The 21,842-nt window shown below is 48.9% G+C and overlaps 1 protein-coding gene and 1 non-coding gene across 5 annotated transcripts; both read left to right on the forward strand.

Moving 5' to 3' along the window:
• Positions 1 to 8,902: 8,902 nt before the first annotated feature.
• On the forward strand, positions 8,903 to 21,606 carry KHDC4 (KH domain containing 4, pre-mRNA splicing factor). 4 transcript variants are annotated; one of them, XM_067313101.1, is made up of 15 exons: positions 8,903 to 9,000; positions 9,139 to 9,376; positions 11,607 to 11,735; positions 12,122 to 12,201; positions 12,515 to 12,567; positions 13,867 to 14,030; positions 14,375 to 14,586; positions 15,130 to 15,190; positions 16,097 to 16,154; positions 16,376 to 16,629; positions 17,068 to 17,223; positions 18,399 to 18,511; positions 19,082 to 19,173; positions 20,158 to 20,261; positions 21,109 to 21,606. In XM_067313101.1, the coding sequence occupies exons 1-15, from the start codon at positions 8,909 to 8,911 to the stop codon at positions 21,133 to 21,135; spliced, it is 1,833 nt and encodes a 610-aa protein (XP_067169202.1). In that variant the 5' UTR covers positions 8,903 to 8,908; the 3' UTR covers positions 21,136 to 21,606. The 4 variants fall into 4 exon arrangements, with proteins under 4 accessions (XP_067169202.1, XP_067169200.1, XP_067169201.1 ...); XM_067313099.1 differs by having other exon boundaries at positions 20,158 to 21,606; XM_067313100.1 differs by having other exon boundaries at positions 11,613 to 11,735; positions 20,158 to 21,606.
• LOC136994671 (small Cajal body-specific RNA 4) lies at positions 14,152 to 14,280 on the forward strand. Its single transcript, XR_010886647.1, has one exon. It is a non-coding gene; the product is annotated as a small Cajal body-specific RNA 4 (non-coding RNA).
• Positions 21,607 to 21,842: the final 236 nt, after the last annotated feature.

Below are 21,842 nucleotides of genomic sequence, written 5' to 3' on the forward strand. Positions count from 1 at the left end.
CACGGGCCTCTACGGGCTCGCAGAGGCCTGCTACGGGCTCGTACGGGCTCGTACGGTCTCACACGGGCGCGCACGGGCTCGCACAAGCTCGCACAAGCTCGCACGGGCCTCTACGGGCCTGCAGAGGCCTCCTACGGGCTCGTACGGGCTCGTACGGGCTCGCACGGGCGCACACAGGCTCACACAAGCTCACATGGGCCTATACGGGCTCGTAGAGGCCTCCTACGGGCTCGTACGGGCTCGCACGGGCTCGCACGGGCGCCCACAGGCTCGCACAAGCTCGCACGGGCCTCTACGGGCTCGCAGAGGCCTCCTACGGGCTCGTGCGGGCTCGTACGGGCTCGCACGGGCGCGCACAAGCTAGCACAGGCCTCTACGGGCTCGCAGAGGCCTCCTACGGGCTCGCACGGGTGCGCACAGGCTTGCACAAGCTCGCACGGGCCTCTACGGGCTCGCAGAGGCCTCCTACAGGCTCCTACGGGCTCGCACGGGCACGCACGGTCTCGCACAAGCTCGCACGGGCCTCTACGGGCTCGCAGAGGCCTCCTACGGGCTCCTACAGGCTCACACGGGCATGCACGGGCTCGCACAAGCTCGCACAAGCTCGCATGGGCCTCTACGGGCTCGCAGAGGCCTCCTACGGGCTCCTACAGGCTCGCACGGGCACGCACGGGCTCGCACAAGCTCGCACGGGCCTCTACGGGATTGCAGAGGCCTCCTACGGGCTCCTACAGGCTCGCACGGGCATGCACGGGCTCGCATAAGCTCGCACGGGCCTCTACGGACTCGCAGAGGCCTCCTATGGGCTCGTACGGGCTCGCACGGGCGCGCACGGGCTCGCACAAGCTCGCACGGGCCTCTACGGGCTCGCAGACGCCTCCTACGGGCTTGTACGGGCTCGCACGGGCTCGTATGGGCGCGCACAGGCTCGCACAAGCTAGCACGGGCCTCTACGGGCTCGCAGAGGCCTCCTACGGGCTCGTACAGGCTCGCACAGGCGCGCACGGGCTCGCACAAGGTACCACGGGCCTCTACGGGCTCGCAGAGGCCTCCTACGGGCTCGTACGGGCTCGCACGGGCGCGCACGGGCTCGCACAAGCTCGCACGGGCCTCTACGGGCACGCAGAGGCCTCCTACGGGCTCGTACGGGCGCGCACGGGCGCGCACGGGCTCGCACAAGCTCGCACGGGCCTCTACGGTCTCACAGAGGCCTCCTACGGGCTCGTACGGGCTCGCACGGGCACACACGGGCTCGCACAAGCTCGCACAAGCTCGCATTTGCCTCTACGGGCTCACAGAGTTCTCCTACGGGCTCGTGAGGGCTCGCACGGGCGCGCACTGGCTCGCACAAGGTACCACGGGCCTCTACGGGCTCGCAGAGGCCTCCTACGGGCTCGTACGGGCTCGCACGGGCGCGCACGGGCTCGCACAAGCTCGCACGGGCCTCTACGGGCTCGCAGAGGCCTCCTACGGGCTCGTACGGGCTCGTACGGGCTCGCACGGGCGCGCACAAGCTCGCACAAGCTCGCACGGGCCTCTAGGGGCTCGCAGAGGCCTCCTACAGGCTCGTACGGGCTCGCACGGGCGCGCACGGGCTCGCACAAGCTCGCATGGGCCTCTACGGGCCTCTACGGGCTCACAGAGGCCTCCTACGGGCTCGTACGGTCTCGCACAGGCGCGCACGGGCTCGCACAAGCTCGCACGGGCCTCTACGGGCTCGCAGAGGCCTCCTACGGGCTCGTACGGGCTCGCACGGGCGCGCACGGGCTCGCACAAGGTACCACGGGCCTCTACGGGCTCGCAGAGGCCTGCTACGGGCTCGTACGGGCTCGTACGGTCTCACACGGGCGCGCACGGGCTCGCACAAGCTCGCACAAGCTCGCACGGGCCTCTACGGGCCTGCAGAGGCCTCCTACGGGCTCGTACGGGCTCGTACGGGCTCGCACGGGCGCACACAGGCTCACACAAGCTCACATGGGCCTATACGGGCTCGTAGAGGCCTCCTACGGGCTCGTACGGGCTCGCACGGGCTCGCACGGGCGCCCACAGGCTCGCACAAGCTCGCACGGGCCTCTACGGGCTCGCAGAGGCCTCCTACGGGCTCGTGCGGGCTCGTACGGGCTCGCACGGGCGCGCACAAGCTAGCACAGGCCTCTACGGGCTCGCAGAGGCCTCCTACGGGCTCGCACGGGTGCGCACAGGCTTGCACAAGCTCGCACGGGCCTCTACGGGCTCGCAGAGGCCTCCTACAGGCTCCTACGGGCTCGCACGGGCACGCACGGTCTCGCACAAGCTCGCACGGGCCTCTACGGGCTCGCAGAGGCCTCCTACGGGCTCCTACAGGCTCACACGGGCATGCACGGGCTCGCACAAGCTCGCACAAGCTCGCATGGGCCTCTACGGGCTCGCAGAGGCCTCCTACGGGCTCGTACAGGCTCGCACGGGCGCGCACGGGCTCGCACAGGCTTGCACAAGCTCGCACGGGCCTCTACGGGCTCGCAGAGGCCTCCTACAGGCTCCTACGGGCTCGCACGGGTGCGCACAGGCTTGCACAAGCTCGCACGGGCCTCTACGGGCTCGCAGAGGCCTCCTACAGGCTCCTACGGGCTCGCACGGGCACGCACGGTCTCGCACAAGCTCGCACGGGCCTCTACGGGCTCGCAGAGGCCTCCTACGGGCTCCTACAGGCTCACACGGGCATGCACGGGCTTGCACAAGCTCGCACAAGCTCGCATGGGCCTCTACGGGCTTGCAGAGGCCTCCTACGGGCTCCTACGGGCTCGCACGGGCGCGCACGGGCTCGCACAAGCTCGCACGGGCCTCTACGGGCTCGCAGAGGCCTCCTACGGGCTCGTACGGGCTCGCACGGGCGCGCACGGGCTCGCACAAGCTAGCACGGGCCTCTACGGGCTCGCAGAGGCCTCCTACGGGCTCGAACGGGCTCGCACGGGCGCGCACGGGCTCGCAGAAGCTCGCACGGGCCTCTACGGGCTCGCAGAGGCCTCCTACGGGCTCATAAGGGCTCGCACGGGCACGCACGGTCTTGCAAAAGCTCGCACGGGCCTCTACGGGCTCGCAGAGGCCTCCTACGGGCTCGTACGGGCTCGTACGGGCTCGCACGGGCTCCTACGGGCTCGCACGGGCGCGCACGGGCTCACACAAGCTCGCACGGGCCTCTACGGTCCTGCAGAGGCCTCCTACGGGCTCCTACGGGCTCGCACGGGCACGCACGGGCTCACACAAGCTCGCACAGGCCTCTACTGGCTCGCAGAGGCTTCCTACGGGCTCGTACGGGCTCGCACAGGCCTCTACGGGCTCGCAGAGGCCTCCTACGGGCTCCTACAGGCTCGCACGGGCACGCACGGGCTCGCACAAGCTCGCACGGGCCTCTACGGGATTGCAGAGGCCTCCTACGGGCTCCTACAGGCTCGCACGGGCGTGCACGGGCTCGCATAAGCTCGCACGGGCCTCTACGGGCTCGCAGAGGCCTCCTATGGGCTCGTACGGGCTCGCACGGGCGCGCACGGGCTCGCACAAGCTCGCACGGGCCTCTACGGGCTCGCAGACGCCTCCTACGGGCTTGTACGGGCTCGCACGGGCTCGTATGGGCGCGCACAGGCTCGCACAAGCTAGCACGGGCCTCTACGGGCTCGCAGAGGCCTCCTACGGGCTCGTACGGGCTCGCACAAGCTAGCACGGGCCTCTACGGGCTCGCAGAGGCCTCCTACGGGCTCGTACGGGCTCGCACGGGCTCGCACAGGCCTCTACGGGCTCGCAGAGGCCTCCTACGGGCTCCTACAGGCTCGCACGGGCACACACGGGCTCGCACAAGCTCGCACGGGCCTCTATGGGATTGCAGAGGCCTCCTACGGGCTCGTACGGGCTCGCACGGGCGCGCACGGGCTCTCACAAGCTTGCACGTGCCTCTACGGGCTCGCAGAGGCCTCCTACGGGCTCGTACGGCTCGCACGGGCGTGCACAGGCTCGCACAAGCTCGCACGGGCCTCTACGGGCTCGCAGAGGCCTCCTATGGGCTCGTACGGGCTCGCACGGGCGCGCACGGGCTCGCACAAGCTCGCACGGGCCTCTACGGGCTCGCAGACGCCTCCTACGGGCTTGTACGGGCTCGCACGGGCTCGTATGGGCGCGCACAGGCTCGCACAAGCTCACACGGGCCTCTACGGGCTCGCAGAGGCCTCCTACGGGCTCGTATGGGCTCGCACGGGCGCGCACGGGCTCGCACAAGCTCGCACGGGCCTCTACGGGCTCGCAGAGGCCTCCTACGGGCTCGTACAGGCTCGCACGGGCGCGCACGGGCTCGCACAAGCTCGCACGGGCCTCTACAGGCTCGCAGAGGCCTCCTACAGGCTCGTACGGGCTCGCACGGGCACGCACGGGCTTGCACAAGCTCGCACAAGCTCACACGGGCCTCTACGGGCTCGCAGAGGCCTCCTACGGGCTCATACGGCCTCGCACGGGTGCGCACGGGCTCGCACAAGCTCGCACGGGCCTCTACGGGCTCGCAGAGGCCTCCTACGGGCTCGTACGGGCTCGCACGGGCTCGCAGAGGCCTCCTTTGGGCTCGTACGGGCTCCTATGGCCCCCACAAGCTCGCAGAGGCCTCCTACAGGCTCGTACGGGCCTCCACAGGCTTGCACAAGCTAGTTTGGGCCTCCACAAGCTCGCACAAGCTCGCACGGGCCTCTACGGGCTCACACGGTCCTCCTATGGGCTTGTGCGGGCCTCCACGGGCCTCCACAGGCTCACACAAGCTCCCATTTGCCTCTACGCGCTCACAAGGGCCTCCTACGGGCTCGTGCTGTCCTCTACCTGAACGCAGTTACCTTGGGGGGCTGTGACACGGTGTCTCTAGGGCTGCTGCGGGGCGCCTGTGGCTGTTCCAGGGTCTCTTGGGGTGCTTTAGGGTCCTTGGAGAGAAACAGTGCTGGTCAAGTTTCCAGGATGGCAAGACTACACCTCCCGGCATGCCCTGCAGACTAAAATGGCCGCCCGGAAGCCCGCTGCCGGAAGACTACTGCTCCCGGCATGCGGCGCAAAAATAACATGGCCATCCGGAAGCCCAGTGCCAGAAGACTACTGCTCCCGGCATGCCGTGCAAAAAATGGCCGCCCGGAAGCCCGGCACCGGAAGACTACTGCTCCCGGCATGCCGAGGGGCACAACGCTCTGTGACATCCGTCCCCCCCCCCGGCCCGCCCTCGGGACCCTAACACCGTGGCAGAGCCCAGAGCGCGGCCCCGCGATCCCCAACACCGGCCCGGGACCCCCCCTCCCCCCGGACACTGCCACGACCGTCCACGGAGGGACTATTTTTTCGGCACGCAAGGACATCAGTAAGCGAGGCGGGTGCAATGCGCATGCGCGTCCCCTTTCGGGTGCAATACCTATTTTTTGACACGCGAGGGCAGCAGTCAGCGCGGCAAAACGCAGTGCTCATGCGCGCTCACGTTTCGGGTGCAGTACTGCTTTTCCACACGCGAGGGCAGCAGGGAGCACGACGGAACGCAGTTTACATGCGCGTCCGCGTTTCGGTTGCAGTACTGATGTTTATACCCGCGAGGGCAGCAGTGAGCAATGTTAAGCCAGTGCGCATGCGCGAGCAGCTCTGTGCAGTATTTGCCTGTCATCACCTGAGGGCAGCCGTGAGTGCGGCTGTGAACTAGTGTGCATGCGCGCGGCCCCTCTCTGCAGTGCCGGCTAGTCGTCATCTGCGGGCAGTAGTGAGTGGGCCGGGGGGGGGGGGGGCATCGCGCATGCGCTGTTCGCCCGGCTGCAGTGCTGGTTTGTGATCAGGCGAGGGCAGCACCGAGCCGCGTTACAGCCGTGCCGGGGTCGCACGGAAGAGCAATGCCTCAATAGCAGCCGTGATAATGACTTCACATCCTGTAACTATGTGCCAACATGCAACTTCAGCACTGGCCTTTGGAGATTTTTCACTGCCATCACCTCATCTGATCTACCGTTATTTACAGTGCCTGCTCCTAGACACAGATTCTCTGTATTTTGTACTCCAGCCATTTCTACTAGAGGCTTTAGTAACAAAGCTTTCATTTGAACGTTGCAAAATACAGACAAAAAAATACTCAGAGGTTGCATTAAAAAAGAACAACCTACTTAATGGGACAATTTGCAACCATTAAACAGGCAGTGGTCTTCTTTAGGACTTTCAACATCTTACCTTTATTGATTGTTAAACAAAATAAATAGCCAAGAGAAAGCTGCACTATTTTCTTGATGGACTACTCAGTTTTCATTATTAAACAGTAAGAGATGTTTGCACAGAGTACGTCTACAACACTAAAGCATGAAAACATTAGTATGCTGATCACCTTTTGTGGTACTACAGGAAACAAGCTAAAAAGGCTTGTTCCGTTCCTAAAATAGCTGGACTTTTATAACAGTGATCACAGACTAAAGGCTATTACTATGTGAAAAAGACTAATGCCTTGATCACCTATGTACCACTTACCTGGCTCAATTACTACAGGTATTAGTAATGAAAGTGCATAGCCTTCTATAAAAGGTAAATACGGTCTTTTAAAAACTTCCAGTGACTCCACAGAATTGTCACTACTTTTGACTGGTAGCCAGCTTCTTTAAAGCCAGCTGCAAGAAACATTTTGCCTTCAAGTCAGAACTTTCTGCTCCCCAGGGCTTAAAAGGAAACCTGTCATTCGCTACTATCTGTCAAAACGTACCCTAAGCCCTAAAGTACAGAACAAGACACCTTCTCTAAGGAAACTGACTACTGTGTCTCCTTCACTGCAGGTTTTTTTTAGTATCATGGTCCATTCAATAAACAAAATAGTAAAATTAATGTTTTAATCTGCTCTAAGTGCTTTCATATAAGAGAACAACATCAAAATGAGTTATTATTGGATTTAGTCTTCACTACGCATGCTACCCTAGTGCCATGGACTTCCTTTAAAGGATTCATAACGTACGCATTTTTGCACTAATATTCATGGAATGAATACACACTTGACCAAGTATGATTGTTCATAAAAAATGAGCTGACAGGAAGGTGCCTGCAGGTTCCCCCTGTTCCCATGGAAACTCCATCTCCCAGCACAATGCATGCAAGCCCCAGACACACAAGGGACATTGCAGAGTGCTGAAAGCAAATCTGGGAGCAGTCTGGGGACCTCATGCAGCTCTGGAGGGGCCCTGGCTGCCCTCAGGGTTATGGGAAACACCACCGACTGCCCCAAGGGCCCAAGCAATGCAAGGGAAATCCCCCACAGCCCTGTGAACAGCACTGGGGTCCCTGGGAACCGCAGGGACACCAAAGTACGAGGGACTTGGGGACCAGCTCCCAGCACCAGACACAATGTGCAGCCTCCTCCCCTGGGCACCACCTTCAGGCCCTTTTTCCTGGGTGCAAAGGGACTGCAGGAACCACAGATGTGAGTGCAAAGAATAAAACAACTGTTTATTAATTACTGCACAGAAACAACACCTGGGAGTGAGTCTGCCACAGAGATCAGTGCCAGTACACTCCCCTTTACCCTGTGATACCTGAAGAGTCGTCAGCACGCCAGCATTGGTCAGTCCAGTGGGGAAGGGTTGGCTCCTGCTGCTGCCCTTGACGTGGCAGGTCTCCAGGGAGCCGTCAGCATACCTTTTGTTCAGGGGCAGGATTCTTATATTTGAAAGGAAAACCCTTGATCTCACCCGTCTGCACTTCTGCCCTACTCCAGACCAGAGCCCTGGACAAAACCTTCACAGCTCTCAGCTCACCTGTGGCCTCGGCAGTCTCAGTGTGACAGGCCTGCACCCATCAGAGCATGGGGGAAAAAAGAGGGGTTCACAGCCCACCGTTTAGGATTCGTAGCTTACAGTTTACTGTTTAAGGATTTAGACCTTCCCATTTATCAGAAAGCCGTATGTTCTGAATCTTAAATGATAAACTGCAAATCTTGGAACCCAACCGCTTGTTGGGGCTTTAAAGCTTATGGATGAGGTTGGATTTTAAAATCCTGCACCCTGATCAGCAAATAAGCAAACTGTAAACCCTGACTGATAAATATTGAGACACACAAAATAAAGTAATAAACTGTAACTCCTGATTGAGAAACCCTCTACAACAAACACTAATCAGTAAACCGCAAGGGAAAAAATTTGAACCCTATTTTAAGCAAGAAACGCAAAAGCGGCGGGCTGCATTGCGCATGCGTGCGCGGCCGCCTGCAGCGCCAGCGTGCGAGGGGGGAAGGACAGCAGTGAGCGCGTCTCTTTAGTGCGCATGCGTGAGCTGGCTGCCTGCAGTACTAGTGTGTGAGCACGCAGAGGCAGCAGTGAACTCGGAGGGTTACAATGCGCATGTGTGAGCTGGCCGCGGCCACAGTACCGCGCTGCGAGCACGTGACGCAGCACCGGGCGGAGCCGGCTGGCGCGTGCGTACTGCAGCCTGTGTACAGCGTTCTCTGACGTCATTCCCGGAAGCCGCAGCAGCGTAGCGGTACCGGGCCGTTATCGCTCTTCCCCTCCCCGCCTGCTCCGCGCGGATGCTCGCGGCGGGGCCCCGTTTGTAACCACAGAGAGGGCCCGAAGCTAGCCATCCGCTCGGACGGCGCGGGCAGGTACCACCCCCGCCCCTTCTCGGTCCGCCTCGCCTGCCTGGCGCTGCTTCCCGTCGTTCCCGGTGCCGGGCCATGTCCACCTGCCCTCTCCCGGTGTTCGCGCCTTCTTCTCCCCTGCCAGTTCCCGGGGCCTGCCCGGTGGTGGCCCGCTCCGCACTGTCGCTGCCCGGCGACGTGCCCCGGTCGGGGAGCCCGGTTTTGTGCTGGGAGCTCACGGCCCTGCTCAGCTTCCCGTCGCCGTGGGCGGAGCGCGGTCACCATGGCAACACCCGGAAGGGGCGTCCCGCGGCCGCCTTCAGGTCGGAAATGACGTTGAGGCTTGCGCGGAGGCGGCTGAGCCGGGCCGGAGCCATGTCGGCGAGCGGCGCAGGGCAGCGCGACTCCGCGGTCGCTGGCGGGTGAGGCGCGGGGACGGGGCGCTGGCGCTGCTTGGGGGAGCGTCGCGGTGGGGTGACGCCGAGGGGCGGCGGGGCCTGGAGGCCCCGCGAGGCAGCGGGTGAGGCGGCGGCGAGGACTGAGGCCTTTCTGTTTCCCAGGCGCCGCAGCAAGTGGGACCAGCCCGGCCCGTCTCCAGGTTTCCTTCTCCCTGGTGCGGCGCCGCTCCCCGGGCGCCCCTTCCCGGGCGGCGGAGATGGCGGCTCCGGCGTGGCGGGCTCAGAGAGCTCCGCGGCCCCCTCGGGAGCTCTGGATGCGGCCGCGGCGGTGGCCGCGAAAATCAACGCGATGTTAATGGCTAAAGGCAAACTGAAGCCGGCGCCCAGCGCGGCCGACAAGGTGGGTGGCCGGAAACGTTGGGCCTGCGAAGGGGGCAGTGTTACCTCCGTTTCCCAAAGACCCGCGACCATTATTTTTCTGCGTATCTCTCAGTGAGACAAGAAAAGACTGATCTTTGCTTCCTAAATTAGGCTTTAGTAAAAACAATTAGAAAACTTTCTTTAATGCTTTCTGAATAATGTAAAATACTGGCCTAACTGCAAGTTATGTTCAGTCTTGTTGCTCTTCCGGAAGGCTTAACCAAACTGACCTTTAGTAAGATAATAAACTTCTTAGAAATATTTTCTAAATCTTGCTGCTGATCTAAAAACCCTTGTATAAAACTATCAGTTTAAAACGTTGAAAACAAAATTATTGTTATACTTAAACCAGTCATGAATAGTAGCATATGTTTAAGTTTTAAACAAAGAAATCTTAATTTAAAGACATTGCTTTCCAGCTTCATTAACAGAAACAGTCTTGTTATTCTGCATATTAATAGCCCATGCTAGAACCAAGATTAGAAGACTGTCTCAAGTTTCCCTTCCTACTTGATTCAAATATAAAGTTAAAAGAAAAGTATGTTTTTACAGCCTACTGTACGTTCTTTTTCATGTGCATAATAGTGATTGGGCTGATGCTTTCTTTGACTTGGCTTGCACATTCTGAGGGATTGCCTTGTGAAGTAGCATCCAAATAAGTATTTATTTTGTCATTTAATTTATTCACAGATAATATGAGAAAGAATGGCAAATGTGCTCTGCTGTGTTTTCACCATAAATTGTTCTCCATAGGTTGTGCATCCAAAATGGCCTTTGTAGCCTTTCTAATATGTGTAGTTTAGTAGTGGGTATTTCTTTGATCTTTGTAATCAGTGATCCTAAGTGTTTTTACAAATTCTTTGCTGCAAAATGGTGTTACCTTCTCAGTACTTGCATAATCTTGACATCCACATGAGGATGTGAAGTTTCCAGCATTGATATGGCATGATACCTCTTGAAGGACAAGTGACGGTGGCTTGGTTTGAGTTAATCTATCTATTCATATTAGATGCAAGTAAAATCTATTCCCTGTTCCACAACTTTACATGCTGTAATACTGGAAGGCACTACAGTGTCTCATATTTCCAGCTATGCTTTCTCCATAAGCTCTGGTAGCATTCTGGGATTTTATGTGAAATTGTATTGCTTAGAAACTTAACCAGTTAATTAAGAAAATAGGCTTTTTTGTTGTTGTTGTTGTTGTTGTTGTTACATACGTTGCTTAGGAACTTAGGAAACTTCCAGGGGTGATATGCGCAGGGTAGCTAACTCTGTTTTTAAATGATAGCACAACTTCAGACAGACAGTGAATGGAAACTAAGGAGGCTGCAATGCTATGAATGTGGTGTTGGTGGTGGTGTGGTTTCTTTGTTTGTTTTTGGTTTTTTTAAGTGCAGAGGCAATGGAGAAATAGAATGCTTGTAAAACTCATGAGAATTATGGTCATTTATAGGTGTCCTCTGGTTCTCATACTAATGCAGTGCTTCATGTGATATTTATGAGAGTGGATAAATACTTCTAGCACGTTACTGGAAAGTTCCGTTCTTACAGAACTGTCTTATGTTTATGTCCCAAAAAGTGTTTTGGAATTTTTAGGCGGGCGTACTATGTAGCCATCTGTATGTGGAACAAGGTATAAGGTCATTGTTCTAACTACACCTTTTCTGTCACGTTTTCTGTAGCTGTTTGTGACTCCATGATTATTTTTATTGTATATTACTTGGAGACTTTCACAGAGTATTATGCCATTGTAAAAAAGGAAGTCATAGTATGAAAGTGCTTGTACTTTGATTCCCATGAGTATGTAAGGGAAATTGAGAGAAGTACGAACTACGTATTCTATTAATCTGACATGTTTCTGTTGGAGGTGGTAATTCACATAAGATGCCTTGGTGTCCAATTGAGCAGTTCTTCTGCTTAGTTCTACCTGGTTGTTTCTCCATTTATAAAACAGAAATTGTCGTTACATTAAAATGTCCTCAGAATAGAGCTATTAATGTTTTCATCTGGGTTTGAGGTTGTGAAGCCATAAGTTGCTAAGCAATAGAAATAACTAATGTTTTCTGCTAATATTTGTAAAGCTTGTGGATTTAACAGCTGAAAAGAGAGCAAAAAAAGGATATTCACCTCTTAGACTGCTGGGGCCAATTTGTTACATGGTTTATCTCAGTTTTTCTACCAGTAGTCTTTTGCAATGGTCTTCTTTGAAGCTGCAGGCTCTGGGAAAAGGTCCGGCTACAAGTAAAAGTAAAGATGACCTTGTGGTGGCAGAGGTAGAAATCAATGATGTACCCCTCACGTGCAGAAACCTGCTGACAAGAGGACAGACTCAGGATGAGGTATGTTCAAGATCTGTGTGGGATTTGTGAAGGTTGTCAGCACTGTGTGGGCACCTGTTTGTAAAGTTAAAAGAGCTAGCGGTAAACTGTATTCAGTAGCTGTTTCCTCTTTCTCCAAAAGTACTCGCTATGTTTCTTAAGACACTGGTTTAGCTCTTTCAAGTTTAGTATTTTATTAATTTGTCCAATAAAATGTCATATGAGAAAGTAAGGTAGGGTAGCAAGTATCCTTTAGCAGGCACCTTTCATTTTCTTATCACTTTAGTAATGATTTCTAGTCTTTTTGCGTAACACCTTAGCTTAAACGATTTATACATAATTTTTTTTGCCTATTCTTTTGTTTATTACTGGTAAACTTTTCACTGGGTTTTTTAAATTGTCTATAGATAAGTCGACTGAGTGGAGCAGCTGTCTCAACTCGAGGGAGATTCATGACTGCAGAAGAGAAAGCAAAAGTGGGACCTGGGTTTGTGTATATATTTATTTATTTATTTATTTTTTCCATGGAGTGGTTAGGTGGTCGGTTTTGGTTTTTGTTTTTTTTCTTCTTCTAAGCATTGTGCCTTTTGTCTGGTAGGGTGAGTTGACTGTTGATTGTTTCTAATGTTTACTGTTATGATAATATTTACTATTCATAATTTACATAAATATCTTCTGAATATCTGGGGGGATTAGTCTTCAGTGCAGAGCTTTGTTTATTGAGTGCTGTGATACTGCATTGAATCTATTACTGTATGTTCTCTGTGGATTTAACAGAATATTTGGGGTTTCCCTCCTAGAGATCGTCCTCTGTATCTTCATGTCCAGGGTCAGACACGGGAGCTGGTTGACCGTAAGTGTACAAGGTGTTTTGCTTTTAACTGTGATCATTTGTGATACTTAAAATAGAAAGTTTTGTAGTACTAAGGGGTTCTGTTATGACTGGTATGCATTTGAACTGTAAATAATCTAGGTGCGGATAACAGACCCCATTTAAACATTGTTGCTAAGGTTTCTGCTTAAAACTGTCTAAAATGTTGTGTACTGCATCTTATAAGTCATCAGACTAAAACTCTTGACTGACTACAAGGAATGCCTAGGTGGGGGTGGGGGGACAGAGTTACTGGGCAGGTACGACTCCTATGTATGAGTTTATTTTCCAATGACATGCTGAGATCCTATTACAATAGGTGTGTTGGCAGAGAGATTTTCCCTTTAACATCCAAGAATTAATCTTTTTTGTGAAATATCTGCATCTCTGTTAAGATGTAGAGCACAGAGACCTCCTATGCCCACTGGAGGAAAGTAAAACTATAAACTGTTCGAATTTTTCATTTGTTCTGTGTATCAGTTCACTGGTTTGGCCTCAGTCATCTCTTGAAGCTACTGCCTGCCGGCTTGTATCTACTGTGGTTTACACTGCCAGCACACAGTTTTTCATATGTTGGCTCACTCGTTTATGTAGGTGTGAATTCTGTACTGTGTTAAAATAAACATTTTTTTTCATTTGCTAAAATAGGTGGGCTAGACTGCCCACCCACCCACATTAGGTTAAACTTTATCAGGGCAAGGAAGGGAGACAGAACCCTGAGGCTTGTTGCCATCTTACATGAATGAACCCAGGAATGCTAATTTTGGGCCACACCTGCAGATGCGATCTTCTTGCCTGTAGATCTCCTTACACAGAATATGGGAATGTGACTGAATCACTTTACAGTTTGGTTAATCTGGGCAGCAGTGATCACAGGCTGGATATGGCACTGTTTGTTTTCACTTCTTGGGGAAAAAAGTGTGGTTTCTTACCTCAGCCCTTCTGTTTGATCCATGAACATGCTTTCATCACTGTAGCTAGTGTTGCTTTCAAAATTAGCTTGTCTTGATGTGTGGGATGGGGTTGGGGGTGGGGGAGGGATGTCTGTTTTTTAATCTGATTGTCTGGAAAATTACTATGTTTTTTCCACAATTGAGCACCTGGAAATCTCATGTATGTTTACATGGTGAAGTGTGTCAATTTTATTTAACCAAAAGAGCAGCATTTTGGGGGGCCTAGTCTAATTGGTGAACTTTTTTTTTATGAAGAATGCTAAGATTTTTAACAATTAGTAGTATTTCTTTGATGAAATGTAAATGGATTTCATGTACCATCACCTAGGAGCTGTTAACAGAATTAAAGAGATAATTACTAATGGCGTAGTGAAAGCTGCCACAGGTTCTAGTCCAACATTCAATGGAGCTACAGTTACTGTCTATCACCAGCCAGCCCCCATTGCTCAGTTGTCTCCAGCAGTTGGCCAAAAACCTCCATTTCAGTCAGGGGTGAGTAATTCATTTATGTGACTTTCACTGAATATCACTGATTACACGTACACTTCACAATAGATAAATCTTATAATGTACTGTTTAAGAAAAAAAAAAAATACATGTATCTTAGTTAAAAACTGGAGGACTAATCAGATGGAGTCCGAAGAGTGAGACTCGGTTAATACTAGCCTCCTAAAAGAAAAGGATTGGAGAGAGCAGTCCTACTTATAGAAAAGCAAAGGGCTGACTGCACCATCCGACATTAATTGTTCTGACTGCTGTAGAAATAAGTTAGCCTCTGGTGAAATGAACATCCTAATTCTAGGAGTGAAATATTCTTTTACTGTAACTTTTTACAGATGCATTATGTTCAGGACAAATTATTTGTTGGTCTGGAACACGCTGTACCTACATTTAATGTGAAAGAAAAGGTGGAAGGGCCTGGTTGCTCCTACTTGCAGCACATTCAAATTGAGACGGGTGCCAAAGTCTTTCTTCGTGGAAAAGGCTCAGGTTGCATAGAACCAGCATCAGGCAGAGAAGCTTTTGAACCCATGTACATCTATATCAGGTATGAGAGGTTAGGAAAAAAATTCCCAGTGAGCAGTCATGAATGTAGCTTAATGTTTGTTCAGTGTAAGAAATTCTTAATTCTGGATAAATAAATACAAATGAAACAGGTTTTTTTAACTTTTACTTTAGCAGAGATCTGTAAAGTGATAAAGATAGGGAGGAAGGAATCATGCACACCATTTAATTGTAATGCATTGCTTTTTTTGGGAACACAGTAAAGCTGCATTCTCCTTGGACATGTAGTGATGTTGAGCTTTAGGAGAAAAATACCATACACATTGACCAATCAAGTCACCATTCTGTGCATGTTTCTTGCAGTATTTAGACTATTCTGAATTTTCATTTAGAAGATGAATATTCTTCACTTGCTTTTACAGTCATGCTAAAAGCTGCAGAGCCACTACAGTACTGTTGAGGTGACTGATCACCCATTAAAGGAATGAGATCTGACAGTGGGTTGCTGTTGCAAGAAATAGCTCTGAAATTTTGTGAAAACGTTTATGCTTATGAGTGTGGTTTTTTTTTTCTTATATGTTTTCAGTCACCCAAAGCCAGAAGGTCTGGCAGCTGCTAAAAAGCTGTGTGAGAATCTCTTACAAACTGTGAGTAGCTTTACCGTATTGGACTTGTACAAATACAAGATTTCAGAGCCTGTCATAGCTTTAGTATGTCCCAAGGTAATGGGGATTTTTTTTATGCTCGCAGCAAAACTTTCCATGTGCTGTGACTTGCCAATATGTTTTTCCTCTGAAGTGTGGCTGTCTGGTTTTTGTATGTAGAATAGACACTTCTCAGAATGAAGCTGTAGTAGTGGAATCTTGGGGGGGGGAACACAAACGCTTCCTGAGCAGAGTGGGGAAAAAGAAAAGGTGTGACTGTATAAAAACAAAGTAATCCTGCTTTTTCCTGATGGCTATAGATTCCCTTGTGCCTCTTTATTTGCTTTTAGCTTTAAACGTTGTCCAGTGCCACAAACTTGTTATTTTTCCTGAAGAGGTGGTTTTACTTGACACAGAGAATTTTTATAAATATCTCACACAGATGAAGAATTAATTTCTCAACTTTTCTTGTGTGAATGGGCTACCACAAAACAGAGTAAAATCCTGTGAGGTAGAGTCTGTTAGCATTGGCACAGGCTACAGCATCTCTTTGGAAAATATCTCAAAGCTTTTAGATGCTTTGTGGTTTTGAATATTTTGTCTCTATTCAAATAATTCCTTTACCGTTCTGCTCTTTCTGTGATAAAATGTCCTCTGCACGTAGTTAAGCATCCTGCTGTATTGTATTTTATACAAATTTGTCACAGAGCACAGGATTGGTAGCCATATTCTGAGTTTTTCTTCCATATTCGTTTAGTTTATTACTGTGTCTTTGGGTGTAGTGTATTCCATAGTCAAAGCCCTCTTTTATGGTAAGTTTTATGGTGATATGGTAAGATGCCCTTTGCCTGCAGAAGATGAATATAGTAAATAGATGTTTATTTTCTAATTTTTGAACATCCTTTTTAGGTTCATGCTGAATACTCTCGATTTGTGAATCAGATAACCACTGCAGTACCTTTAGCAGGTAAATGTTAGCAATACTGAAGTCTTTAGAGTTGCATTCTGTCTGTGGCACTGTACTTAGAGTTAGGTTTTGTAGAGTTCTTTACATGTATAAGTCTTTCTGTTTATTCCTTTAATTGAAAAGGAACCCAACTTCTTCTACGTTTGGTAATAAATTTAATATTTTTGTGAATCTAACTGAATTGAAGGTAACCCCCTCCCTTTTTCCCCCCCACACACCAGGCTTTGCACAACCTGCTGCTATAAACAGTGTACCTTCTCAGCCATCATATTATCCTTCAAATGGGTATCAGTCTGGTTATCCTGTCGTTCCCCCTCCTCAACAACCAGTTCAGCCACCGTATGGTGTACCAGGCATAGTACCACCTGCAGTACCATTGGCACCTGGAGTCTTAACAACATTGCCTACAGGAGTTCCACCTGTGCCAACACAATATCCAATATCTCAAGTACAGCCTCCAGCCAGCACTGGCCAGGTAGTGCCACAGATGAATTCCTTGGCTCTATAGTTGTCAACTTACTGTTTCTTTGCTAACAGTGAAGTAATTAAAGCGGTTATAGGTCAAGAATTTCTTTTTGGGGGCATGCATAAACAATTTCTCTGGCTATTGCTTTCCTCACTCTTCTATTATCTAAGGAACTAAATTACTGCTACAGCTGCTTCTTACTGCATTTTTTGATAGCTACCTATTAACATAAAGGATATGTGGGGTGAAATCACTCATATGAAAAGTGTTATTGCTGACTGTGATAGTTACGTAGATACAATGAGCTTGAATTACAAATAGTGACTGCTTTGAGGTGGGAGCATTCTACAAACTAAATGTGTATTCTGATCCTGTGTATGAATCTGTACACTGAATTTATACTTTATATGCTTTTCTTCTTTTTTCTTTTTAACTTCTGCATGCCAGAGTCCACTGAGTGGTCCTTTTCTTCCTGCTGCCCCAGTAAAAACAACCTTGCCTGCTGGAACACAGCCACAAGTCCAGCCCCACTCCCAAGGTCAAAAGAGACGCTTCACTGAGGAGCTACCAGATGAAAGAGAGTCAGGACTGCTGGGATATCAGGTGGAATAAAATCAGCAATTTTACTTCCAACACCAAAATGGAACTTTGCTAGAGAGAGGCCATCAGTTTATTTTAAACAGACATTCAAGACCTTTGGCAGATGGCAGTAATTGTTAAGAAATCTGGCGATATAGCACTTCATTTTTTTTGAGTAGATGCACTGTTTTTAGACTGTGCCTTATTTGATTCATTGGCAGCTTGCTTTCTTTACCTGCATTTTTTCCATGAAGATTAGCAGTCCCTTCAGGCCAAAGAGCTGACAATAGGGTGTCAATGGCTAGTTTAGGGGGAGGTTATTTGGGGGTTTTGTTTGTTTGTTTGTTTGTGGTTCTTTTTAGTGGGCTTTTTGGGGAGGGAGAAGTGAATGTGGTGATTGCCTCTAGATTTTTCTGCTACCTGGCTGGGCTTTTTAGATAGCCAAAGGTTTTTTTGTTTTGTTTTTTTGTTGTTGTTGTTGTTTTAAACAAAACAGTTGTGGGGTTTTCTTTCTTTCTTTCTTTTTTTTAATAAAAGTGATTTTTTTGAGTTTCTCTAAAGACTTGTATATGAGTAAAAGGGAATTTCTGCAAATGCTCTTCTGATGATTTTCCCCCTTCCTGCAGGCTTCCCCTCGCCCCAACGCTCTCCACCTCATCATTCTAAATTGTCTGTGGAATTTTACCTACCTGGCTTTAAGCCGATAGGCAGAAACCCTTAATAAAAGATTTGCCTAGAGAAAATAAGTAACTGCCCATATACAAGATGTAATATTAGTGTCTCAGCAGAGTTTATCATGTTGTAAGGTCTACATACCATACAGAATTAGCTGATTGAGGAGGTAGTAAGTCAATCCACAAACTAAGCAGCTATCTGTCCTGAACTACTGGGAAGATGGATTAGATGATGAGGTCTCTTCCATCTTAGTTGGAAACACGCCGGAACACAACATTAGCCTCTTCAGTATTTGTAGGATAAAGCATTTTGTTTAAGACTGGCAATCAGTAGCTTCTTCCATATCTTTAATGGCCAGCTTATGTTTTTTTGGTGGCTGTACATACAGTCAGAAGAACTACTTAACCTGTTCTGTAGTTGGCAATATACTCTGAAAAGTTGGGTTTCCTATCATTATCGTTAAGGAGCTATAGCTTATGTTGTAGTTGTAGATTCGCTAATGCCGTGTGTTTTTCTGCTCATAGCATGGACCCATTCATATGACTAATTTAGGTACAGGCTTCTCCAGTCAGAGTGAAATCGATGGAGCAGGATCGAAGCCAGCAAGTTCCTCAGGAAAGGAGAGAGAGAGGGACAGGTAAGTGATGAAAGGATTATGATCAGACCTTTGATTCTGAAGAAAAGCTTATCTTAAAAGATAAGAGGTAGGGTGAAATATGAAACTTGTATTATTACTCATTTGGGGAGTTTTCAAAGCTCAACTGTGGTTTTACAGCACCTAAGGTATGAGAGAACTGGCAATAACAAGGAGATTCAGCTACAGAGCCAGTGATAGATTTCCCAGAGATTGTTTCTTAAGGATCATCATGTAACTTTATTATTTTGTCAGAGTTTTAACCCAAACTGTACATTATCCCACGTTTCACATTTTTGTCTGGGTACATTAAGTTTGAGATTTTGAGATGCTGTGTATAAAATGGAATGACACATTCTATTTGCTCTTATCTTTATCCGTTTTTAATCTCTCATCCTGATTTTTTTTCAACTCAAGTACAATGAGAGCAATTAAAAGTTAAACCACTCCACTCAGGGACTGAGTTATAATTTTTGTTTGCACTGTAAAGCAATGGAGACTGACTAAAAATAAAAGTACTTTTGACTCTCTGCTTGTTTTAAAAATAATAAATACTTGCATTGATTTTAACAGGCAGTTGATGCCTCCACCAGCTTTTCCTGTCACTGGGATGAAATCGGAATCTGAAGAAAGAAATGGGGCGGGGTCTTTACCAGGCAACCATGGTGAGTGCAATGAAGAAGATAAACTTATATGGAAAAGTGAACTCGACAAGTTTGCTCTGATCTTTACATGGATTTAAACAAATTGGTGATTTTTTTTTTTCTTTACAGTGTGTTTTTAAGTGAAAGGGAGTTCATATTCCACTGCTCTAAAAATCATATATGTTCATTGTGACTATACACACATGGTGCTTCTCTTAAAACTTTAAGTATTTTTATGAATGATGAGGAGGTGATTAAGTGAAAGGACCAAAGACTGGGATTCTTGTCCTATCAGTCATCTGAGGCACAGAATCTCATGGGATTGTTTTGTAATACAGGTATCATGTGGCTTTACATTGTGAAGGCTGTCTCTAGAGTCACTAAGGAATATCCGTGGGAGTTATGGTTCAGGTGTGCATTTATAGACATGAGTTATGTCCACCTTGTCTGCAAACAACAGAAGTGTTATTAGATTTCATCTTTTCATAGGGTTTTCATACGTCAGTTACTTGTAACTTGGAAAAACATGTGATCACTAAATTTCCTAGTAGTTGAATAGTGCTTTCATATTAGGTCTGCAGGCACATTATGTTAGTCTGTTTAACCTTAGTTTTTCTGCAGTATTGGTCCCAGAGATTGCCCTTCTTTAGATTTCTTTTGAACAAAATTTCTACTTTTCTTACATATTTATCTCTAACGGTGAAATTGCCACCACTTAGACCCATTTGCTAACTTTACCTTTTTTGTGTGTTTCTTTCTTCTTTCTCTGTTCTCTTACATGGTTCTGATGGATCACATGTGCTGTTGCTGGTGCTGTTTCGTGTGGCCTTCGACCTTGGGTGACCATTGGCCTTGTGACCTCAAAATGGTGTCCAACTAACAATTTACAATTAACATTTTTTTTAATTAACTTGTTTGGGGGAATTTTATCTCTCTTTTTTTCTTGTTTTTTTCCCCCCCTTTTTTTCTTGGGGTTTGGGAGGGTTGTTTGTTTTCCCCTTCTAGATCATCAAGCTAAGAAGATGAAAACTGCAGAAAAGGGGTTTGGATTGGTGGCATATGCTGGAGATTCATCAGATGAAGAGGAGGAACATGGTGGCCATAAAAATGCAAGTACTTTTTCACAGGGATGGAGTTTGGGATACCAGTACCCTTCCTCACAACAGCGAGCTAAACAACAGATGCCATTTTGGATGGCACCATAAAGGCTACAGAGCAATTTTCATATGTGTTTTTTTTCCCCTCTAGCAATAATGCATGTATATTACACAATGAACTTTGCAAGTATGCATTGTTTTTACATTTGCAGAAGCTAAAGCTTCAGTATTCCCTCTTGAAAGGGCTCCATTTTTTTTTAAATCCTTATTTCTGCAGTGGATTTGTCAACTATGAGAAATACTTGAAATACTACTTTGGCATGGGAAGTCCCTTATAAAATGGGGGAAGTACTATAAAGAGAAACTAGGGAAGCCTGTCTCCCCCTGTGCTTCCCATCTTTCCAGGGTAACTTAAATGGAAAGAGCCAGCAATGCTGACTTCATTATATATATATCTGGCGTTTGTACTTTATCTAGCGTTCCTGCTGTCAGCTTGTTTGCAGTCCCATTATGTTAATGGTGACCAAGGATTCAATGTTTGGACTTTCAACAAAGAAAGGAACATTCAGTAGTTCTGAAAAATTTGGGGATCACGCTTCCTAAAATTCTTAATTTGTTTTTACTTTAAGTGTCTCCTGTAATTCAGCATTTTTTTTTCTTTAAAACTTTTTTTTTTTTTTTTAACTAACTCCATAACTCTTGGTTCTAGCTAAATGTCTTGAGGGGGAAAAAATGCTTTTTTTTTTTTTTTTTTTTTTAATAATCAGTTCATCTTGCCAGTAATCCTGAGGTGGACTTGGTACTTTATCCATGGTACTTAATCTTCTCAAATTATCCCTGTATATTTCATTCCATTCAGCAGTTCAAATGGAAGTACTTCTCATGAGGTTCTCCCAAGATTCTCTCAATCTCTTAACTCATTTGCTTATTTGAGTCTACCAGTTTTGTTTCATGGTGGTTTAACAAAGAAATACAGCAACCTGGTGTATACATCGCCAGAGACCTGAGTGCAAGCATTGTTATTGCATTGGAGCACGGAAGTGGAACCTCTGAATTAAGTTGCTGGATTGCTTATGGACATGCACTGCATCATGGCCTTATGGCCTTTCCTGCCAGGGCAGGCTGTTGCAGAACTCTTTTTTTGGGGGGTGGGGGGGGGGAGAACAATGATGTTTGAATCCCACGGGTGTGGGGGACTGTGAAGAGGTGCTGGTCAACGTTTGAAAAATGGGAATGTGTGTCCTTTCTGCACACTGGAAGATCTTGCTGGCTCACTTGTATAAACATACACTCTTTCCTATGTGTTGTAAATAATTAGAACCATGCTTTCATTATAAATAAATGTATAAATATTCTGCTTCTTGCTTCTTTTTTCCTTGAGGTCTAACTTTAATGTGGGGAGATCCCTATAGATTGCTGTTTGCCTTAATATTTTTTAAAGGTAATTATTAGTTGCCCACGGGGGCCTAAGAAAGCCGTCAGCCTGGTACGAAAGGCTGTGACGGGAGCTCAGTGCCTGCCCACGCCTGCGCTGGCGTTTGTGGGGAAGGGGCGGGGCCCGGGGCGGGGCGCTGGGTGCTCGCTCGCGGGGAA

The sequence above is a fragment of the Apteryx mantelli genome, chromosome 31 (genome assembly GCF_036417845.1).
Source record: "Apteryx mantelli isolate bAptMan1 chromosome 31, bAptMan1.hap1, whole genome shotgun sequence".
Taxonomy (NCBI): Eukaryota; Metazoa; Chordata; class Aves; order Apterygiformes; family Apterygidae; genus Apteryx; species Apteryx mantelli.

Excerpts from the sequence above, each read along its gene's own strand:
- KHDC4 (XM_067313099.1), top strand. The coding sequence starts at position 8,909 with ATGACGTTGAGGCTTGCGCGGAGGCGGCTGAGCCGGGCCGGAGCCATG. Across the intron at positions 9,377-11,606 it reads CGCCCAGCGCGGCCGACAAG|CTGCAGGCTCTGGGAAAAGG; the intron begins GTGGGTGGCCGG and ends TCTTCTTTGAAG. Across the intron at positions 19,174-20,157 it reads GTCTTTACCAGGCAACCATG|ATCATCAAGCTAAGAAGATG; the intron begins GTGAGTGCAATG and ends TTCCCCTTCTAG.